General features: G+C 67.4%; 1 protein-coding gene across 1 annotated transcript; it reads right to left on the bottom strand.

Moving 5' to 3' along the window:
* Positions 1 to 1608: 1608 nt before the first annotated feature.
* On the bottom strand, positions 1609 to 6290 carry FAM246C (family with sequence similarity 246 member C). The gene is made up of 4 exons (XM_052654488.1): positions 6128 to 6290; positions 5319 to 5378; positions 4458 to 4625; positions 1609 to 2447 (listed from the first exon to the last, which is right to left on the bottom strand). Exons 1-4 carry the CDS (start codon positions 6288 to 6290, stop codon positions 1609 to 1611), a joined length of 1230 nt encoding a protein of 409 aa, XP_052510448.1.
* Positions 6291 to 8468: the final 2178 nt, after the last annotated feature.

Here is an 8468-nt window from a genome sequence, read left to right as displayed (position 1 = left end):
TCCTCCAGGCCCCACCCATTGGAAGGAGACGGCCCCAGCCCGTGGGGCCCAGCCCAATCCCCATCAGTATCGACCATCACCAGGTCCAGCTGGACCCCCTCTCGGGCTCTTCATCTTCCAAGGCTGACTCCGCACCTCCAGGCCCGTGGACCCTGGAGAGTGATGGGCATACGGGTCAGCACCCAGGGTCAGGACCCCCCACCGACAGGAGCACCGTCCCCTGCACAAGGATCCGGACCCCCACACAGGAGATGAGACACCATCCAGGCACCAAAGACCCCCCCACAAGGGTCAGCGAGCCCCACGAAGGGATGAAGAGCCTCTACATTCGGGACGGGATGCCCCCAGAGAAACCAAAGTCTCCATAAATGGGACAGGAACCACACAGTGGTCGAGTCCCCAGCAGAGGTCAGGGACCCCGCCCCTAGGAGCAGGCAGCCACTGTCCCCCGAGGCCCAGAAGTGAGGCCACACCCAGAGCTCAGAATGCCCGGGGCACCTCGGAGTCACCCCAAGCCGGCAGTCACGGAGCCGAGGTGTGTCAGGACCCAGACGGTGGGTGCCGGGCTCTGGCAGGGCCCTGGGACGCAGGCAGGACCCCCATCCCACAGTACAAGACACACGCAGTGACCTTGGCCTCCTGTGGCTGGGGGTAGGGACAGCCTGGGTGCACCTCCGATGTCCCCAGCCTCACCCAGAAGCCCAGACTGCCCTAGTCCCTCTAGGGGAGATCGTGCCCACCCTGCCACCCCACGCTTTGTCTGAGTCCTCGGTGAGATGGAAGGAGAAAGGCTGCCTGCCAGTCAGTGCCTGCAAGCACACGATTTATTCTATAAAGGAGTGGGCTGCCCAGCCCAGACACGGCGCGGCTCGGTGATGCCTCTGGCTGCCACTTCACTGAGGCTGGGAGATGAGACAGTGCCACTTCCTGGCTCTGTGCCGGAGGCCTCGCTGGGCAGGCAGCCCCTGGGTAAAGCGTGCTGTGGAGGCTGCTGTGGGTGGACACTGCAGAGACTGCAGTCAGGTGGCTGCCCGCGGCGAGGGTCCTTGAGTGGCCTTGCTGTCAAGGCAAAGCTGATGGTCCTGGAGGCACTGACCAGAGGCTTAGCGTCCAGGAGCGGGTGGGGACCGCAGGGCGAGTGAAGCTGGCTAGGGTCAGGCTGCAGTCCGGGGCCCGCAGGAGAATGCGCTGTGCACCGGAGCGACACCGTCCTGGGGGAGCCGGTGTCCCGGTGACTGTCTCTGCAGCCCATGTGTCCCCGGTGCCTGCTGGACTTGGTGTGTGGGTCAGGCTAGCCACCCCAGCACCGGACAGCCGGCCTCATCCCTGAGACCCTTCAAGGAAACACACGTACAACCCCTCCCCCAGGCGGGGCGGGGCCCTGGGCTCTTGCTCCGCGGTCTCCCGGAGGCTGACAGACCTCCAGCGCGGCCCTTCGCCAGCGCTGCCCGGACCAGCCGCGCTCCCCAGCCCCTTTCGGTGCCAGAGCGCTAGCGAGCGGCGTCGGAGAACGCTTCTCACTCCGAGCCACGCCCCACGAGCCCCGCTCCATTTTGGAGTAGCAAAGCCCGGCGACTGGCGGCGCCGCCCCAGGCCCTCGCCCCAGACTTAATCCCCGCCGCCCTGCGGGGCCCCGGGCGGCACCGGGGTCTTCTTGAGGTTCTTCCTGGCCGGGGCCCGGTTCGCGCCGCCGTCGGCCGGGCCGTCTGAGGCGTCGTCGGTGGGCCTCGCGCCTGCGGCCAGTGCGTTCATGGTGCCCAGTGCCCGCAGCAGGGCCGGGCCTCGAGGGACGCGGGGCTCGCGGCGGGCGGCCGGCGGAGGCGGCAGCAGCGCGCGCAGGGCGTCCAGCTCGGCCCGCAGCTCCGCGCGCAGCGCCTCCAGCCCCGCGCCCAGGTCGGCGCGTACGGCCGCCAGGCCCTCCTGCAGCCGCCGCTCGCTCACCTCCAGGACGCCCGCCGGGTAGGTGGCCCCGCCGCGCGGCTCGCCGCACACGGAGCACACGGAGCCGCGGCTGCGCTCCTCCGCCTGCTCCCCGGTCTCCGCCGCCCCCGCCGCGGCCCCCGCGCGCTCCACCAGCCGCAGCAGTCGGGGCGCCTCGGCCCGCGCCGCCGCCTCAGCCCGGAGCTGGCCCCGCAAGCGAGCCAGGCGGCCCGGGCCGCGGGCTCCCTCGGGGCCCGGCCCATTGGGCTGCGGCCCAGGGTCCCGCCGGCGGCCCACCGCGCGCCGTAGCGCCTCGCTGGCGCCGTAAGCGCTGCGCGCCTGGACCCATGGGCGCCGGGGCTCCGCCGCCATCCGCTTGGCTGCCGCCTCCACCGCCGCTTCGAGAGCCAGGCCGGGCCTGAGCCCCAGCCTGCAGCCTAGCGACCAGTGGGGCCCGGGCGACGCTCCGTGGAGAGGGCCCCGGGGGGACGGCTGTGGGAACGACCGTAAGCCTCGGGGGATCCGGCCTGGGGCCCGGGGAACCCCGGCAGGCCTGAGACCCAAGGAGCCAGGGGAACAGCGCCGCGGGTATTGCCCGCGAGGCCACGCTGCCAGTGGGTCCCCACAGGGGCCTGGACAGGCGCCAGACAGAGGCGATGGGGAGGTGGAGACACCCAAAGCCACGCGGGGAACCGGGCTCACATCCTCTGCTCAAAGCCGCTGTCTCGGCCCAGTCCGGGCAGGAAGGCACGTGCGGTCCCGGCCCCCAGCCCCGCCCACTGGCCGAAGCCCCTCCTCCCACACCAGGTCCGGGCTCTATCTGGCCCCCCCTCACTCCAGTGAACCGCCGCCGCAGCCTTCGAGCTCCGCAGGGTCCCTGGTGCGCTCTGCTGGGCCCCCACCTGCGGGGGGCTGCCGGAGGTCGCGCCATCTCTCGCTGTCTGTGTGCTGGTCCCGTCCTCCTCCTCCTAGCGACCCTCTCCACCCCCTAGGCCTTTGTGTCGCCCGCCTGGGGGGAACCCCAGGGCCCCCCTCTCCTGGCTGCCCCAACGCATCCTGCTGGGGGCAGGGCAACCTTCCTTGACCAGCTCCCCCCACCGGGTCTCTCGGGGCCCTCCCCCACGGCACCCTGGCAGTCACAGTGAAGCGGCTCTGTTCTCTTCGCCTCTATCCACAGCAGGGTCCCCAGCACGGCCCCGTGGTGCTGAGCGGGCTGGATGTCCTCAGATGGGGCCCTTGGCTGAATGCACCTGGGGCTGAGGGTCCCAGGTGGGGCTACCCGTGGCCAGCGTGCACCTCCCCGTCCCTCACGGACCCCTGCTGGCTTCCCATCCCTCACTTCCTCACCGCTGTGCCCCTCCATTCTCACTCTGTTGCTGTGGCATCCACACCATTGTGCCTGCCCACCCCTGGGCCACGGACAGGGCACTGTGGGCCCCGGGCCATGTTGTGCTCAGGCACCAAGGGACTCGTTAGGGCTGTGGGTGCCCTGGGGCCGCCCTGGCAAGTTGTGGGCGGGGAGGGCCTGGCGAGGATCCAGGCTGGACTCGGAAGGGAGATGGCAAGACGGCCGCTGGAGCCTGTGTTCCCGCCGCCCCCAGGGACTCTCTGCAGCTCTGTGCTTGTGTGTGTGTGTGACTGGGGGTGCAGTCGACCCCGTCCATGGGCAGCCCTGGGCCCAGGTCACCCTCTCATTCACTCATTAACCCATCTGTTGGAGCCTGTCACCCTGGAACGTACAGGGGGAGGGGAGAATCTGGCCCTGGGTCTGCCCCCCAGCCCCCCTTCCTGCTGAGTCACCCTGCCCCCCGGGGACACCCAGCATCTGGCCCAGCTGCTCCCTGGAGCCTCGTTAACCATACCCCCAACCTCCCCTCCGTAATTAAAATAAGGCTGACACAGGAGCCCTGGATGGCGTCCCCAGGCCCGCCAAGCCCAGCTGGTGTGACCCAGGCCTTTGCCCTCTCAATCTCGCCCGTGGCACCCAGGAGGCCCTCAGATCCCCAGGAGGGGACCGCAGGGAGGCCCTGAGGGTGTGAGCGGGCGTGGGGGAGACTCCAGGATTGCTGACCGGCAGGTGGGAATGTGAGAGCCGTGAGGGGCGAGGGTGGGCGGCCTGGGCCCTGGGCAGACAGAGGCCAGCGGATCGGGTGTGACAGGCACAAAGACAGACGGGAGGAGAGGCCCTGGGGGCCCCGTGGGTCCTGGGAGGTCGCAGAGGTGTCGGCCAGGGTGAATAGGCCAGATGGTCAGCACAGCTCTGATCCCCAGAGGCTGTGTTCAGAGTCAGGAAGCCAGTTGTGCAGACCCCAGCCCGGGCTTCGTAGGTGCAGGGCCAGGGCGAAGGCGAGGCCTGGGGCAAGGGGCGGGCCGGGGCGCCCAGACGAGGCTGTGCCCACTGTTGTCATCCCTTCGGGGGACGGAGCTCTGGGCAGGGGCCACACCCAGGCCTGCTCTCCAGTTCCTCCCAGGAGCTCCTCAGGGCGGGGCCTGCCGGGGGAAGGGAGGTCCCTGCACCGAGGTGCTGACAGGCCCACCTTGTGCCCCACTGCGTCCCCGGCTGAGTGCCAGGGCCAGGCCAGCCATGTCCGTGGGCAGCCGCCAGCTCGGGTGTCCCCAGCCCGGCTCGGCCTCACTGGCCCTCCCACCGGGCCCGGCGGGCGAGTAGCTGCCCATTAGCTTGGAGCAGAGAGGGCTCTGGGCTTCTCCGTGCAGAGAGGGGGGCCGTCATGCCCTGGGATTTCCCTGTGGTCCCCCCCCCCCGTGCTGTTTTCAGAGCGGCCACCCAGCCTGGAGGTTTTCTTTCCCGGGGTCCGAGGGCGCTCAGAAGCCAGGGGGGTGTCGCATGCTGGCGGAGTTCTGGTATCCGGGGTGGGGTGGGTGCAGCCACGGGGCTGTAACGTCAAGGTCCTCAGGCCAGTATCTGAGGTGCAGGTGCCCTCCCGCTAGGAGGCAGAGAGGGGGTGCCTGAACGCTTCTCAGCAAAGCCGGTGTACGCGGTAAGGCAGGCGGTCCTGAAGCCGGAGGGGACACGGCACAGGGGCCCGAGGGGGACAGGACCTCTGAGCAGGGCACCCACCGTGGGGGGTGGTCTCGGAGCTGGTCTTGGAGGGCACAGTGTGGGCCGGGCTCTAGGCGGGGGTGGCACTCTCCATCTGGGAATTCTGGAGGGTGAGCAAGTGAGGCCGGCTGGGCGAGGTCTGGACCACGGGCCCTCCAAGGAGGGAAGGCAAGGCTGTGGTGCCCTGCAGCGCCCAGCGTGCAGATCGCGGGGCAGGGCCTGGGCAGGCTTAGCTGCAGGTCTGGCTCGACCCAGCACGCACACAGGAGGCCGCTTCATCCTGCCTCACAGGCCACAGGTGGTCCCTGGGGCCTGGCCTGTCTCTCCCACCCCCCACCCACGTCGGAGCCCAGGATGCCTGAGGCCCGAGGGCCACCCCCTCCAAGACCAGCACCTCCTTTAAAGACAGGGTCAGAGGGGGAGTGACTCGCCCAGGGTCCCAGGGCAGGAACGGGGCTTCCTGTGGGGGCGGGGCCCGGGCCCAGTGTGCCTCGGAATGCCCCCTGTCCACCAGGCCCTGGGACTGGGCCCTGGCCTCCTGGAGGCCCTGGCTGCCCCGGCATCCCCTGGGAGCCGCCCTGGGTCAGCTGGCTCTGCAGGGAGCGACTCACCACCCAGCGCTGACCTTGGCCGGCCTCCGTACCTGGAGATGGCCTTGTCCGCCTGGCCCTGGCGTCCGCGGCCCTCACTGTCTGGCCTGGAGTGGCTCTGACCTCGCCCCATGGCCAGGGGTCACCATCTGTCCCCACAGGATCTCTCCGCACCGACAGGCTGGCCGTGCCATTCCGCTCACGCCCTGTGGGCCACCCCAGAGCCTCCACCGGGCCCACTGCTCCAGGCCTCTGCTTCGGCCCGACCCCTCGGGTGGGACGGTTACACCGCCCCTCTGCCCGCACCCTCCAACCCAAGAGCCGCCCACCCCCTGCACAAAGCCCAGGCTCGGTCTGGCCCGCCCCAGGGACTTGCCTGCCCGCCCCCCCGTGCCAGGAGCCTCCTGCCCCCCGGGCCGGTGTGAGCTGCACCCCAGGAAGGTGTGAAGAGGGGCCTCCGCGAGTTCCTGCCTGAGGAGCAAGGCCCGCTCGCGCCCGCGCGTCTTTGCTCTTCTCCCTTCCCTGCAGACAGCACCGCCCTCCTGCGCCCACCTACGCGGAGCCTCCCCGGGGGGAACCGACTCCAGCCCAGGAGGGCGGCCGAGGCCTCGCCGCCGGCGGCACTGCGCGCCCCGAGGCGGCGCCACACCCCGCAGGGCGAGGGCCCGGACCCACACGACCACCGCGGCCTCTTCAGACGCCCGGGCGAGCTCCTCCATCGCGGGGAAGCCTGACGTCCTGGAGGCCCCGGCCTGCGCCCCGGGCCAGCCCAGGGCGCTCGGCCCTCCCGGAGCGGCCCCGCGCGCGCAGTACCCGGCCCCCACGGGGCGGCTCCCAGCCGGGCCCAGCGGCGGCGGAGCTCCCGGCCCCTCGGCGCGGGGTCTCCACGCGGACCGTCAGGCGGCCACGCCCCCCAGGCCCCATCAGAAGCGGGCGCTGCCCTCCCGATCCCGGTGGCCCCGGGCAAGGCGCCCTGGAGCCGCGTCAGCCCCACTCAGAGGCCGTCCAGCCGGAACTCTCCACGCTCACGCGCCAGGGCGCACACGGACACACACCACACAGACACACCCCACACACCCCCCACACACCACACATGCACCCCACACACACCATATACAAACAGCACAATGTCACACACAGAGACCGCAAGTACACACCACACGCAGACACGCACACACACACCACACATACAGCACACACCATGTACACACCACACACACACCACTCACACACCACACGCATCACACACATCACACAAACACACCACTCATACACACCACACATATCACACACACACACACACCCCACACATACAGCACACACCATATACACACCACACGCACCACACGCACACACACACACACCACACATACAGCACACACCATATACACACCACACACACACCACATGCACACACACACACACCACACATACAGCACACACCATATACACACCACACACACCACATGCACACACACACACACACACCACATACAGCACACACCACACGCACACATACATCACCCAAACACCACACCACTCATATACACCACACACACACCACACGCACACACACACATACACCCCACACATACAGCACACACCATATACACACCACACACACACCACACACATCACACACATCACCCAAACACCACACCAGTCATACACACCACATATCACACACACACACCACACACACACACACACTACACACTGCACACAGACACACACACCACACACCACACGCACACACACACACATCACCCAAACACCACACATACAGCACACACCATATACATCAGCACAATGTCACACACAGAAACCGCAAGTACACACCGCACGCAGACACACACACACACCACACATACAGCACACACCATATACAAACAGCACAGTGTCGCACACAGAAACCGCAAGTACACACCGCACGCAGACACGCACACACACACCACACATACAGCACACACCATATACAAACAGCACAGTGTCGCACACAGAGACCGCAAGTACACACCGCACGCAGACACACACACACACACCACACATACAGCACACATCATGTACACACCACACACACCCCACATGCATGCGCACACACACACACACCACACATACAGCACACACCATATAGAAACAGCAGTGTCGCACACAGAGACCGCAAGTACACACTGCACGCAGACACACACACACACACACACCACCACACATAGCACACACCACGTACACACCACACACACACCACGCGCACACACACACCATATACAAACAGCACAATGTCACACACAGAAAGCGCAAGTACACACCGCACGCCGACACACACACATACACCACGACACATACAGCACACACCATGCACACACCACACACACACCACACGCATCACACACATCACCCAAACACCACACCACTCATACACATCACACACACACCCAGATGCAGGTGATTTCCGCAGCCTAGGGGCACAGAGGAGAAGGCAATGGCACCCCACTCCAGTGCTCTTGACTGGAAAATCCCATGGATGGAGGAGCCTGGTGGGCTGCAGTCCATGGGGTCGCTGAGAGTTGGACACGACTCAGTGACTTCACTTTCACTTTTCACTTTCATGCATTGGAGAAGGAAATGGCAACGCACTCCAGTGTTCTTGCCTGGAGAATCCCACGGACGGGGGAGCCTGGTGGGCTGCCGTCTATGGGGCCGCACAGAGTCGGACACGCCTGAACCGACTTAGCAGCAGCGGCAGCAGCGGCAGCAGCAGGGGGAGGGGGGCGGGGCCGGGCGCAGCGTTCCTGGGCCCGTAACTACGCTTCCCAGAAGGCTGTGCGGCACGCACGTCAGCGGCTCCGGCCCCGCCGCCCCGGCGCGGCGCAAAGGCTCCTGGGAGGGGTGCGCGCGTC

Source organism: Budorcas taxicolor, chromosome 17 (assembly GCF_023091745.1).
Source record: "Budorcas taxicolor isolate Tak-1 chromosome 17, Takin1.1, whole genome shotgun sequence".
NCBI classification, from domain to species: domain Eukaryota; kingdom Metazoa; phylum Chordata; class Mammalia; order Artiodactyla; family Bovidae; genus Budorcas; species Budorcas taxicolor.
This window is presented reverse-complemented; position numbering and strand designations above follow the sequence as displayed.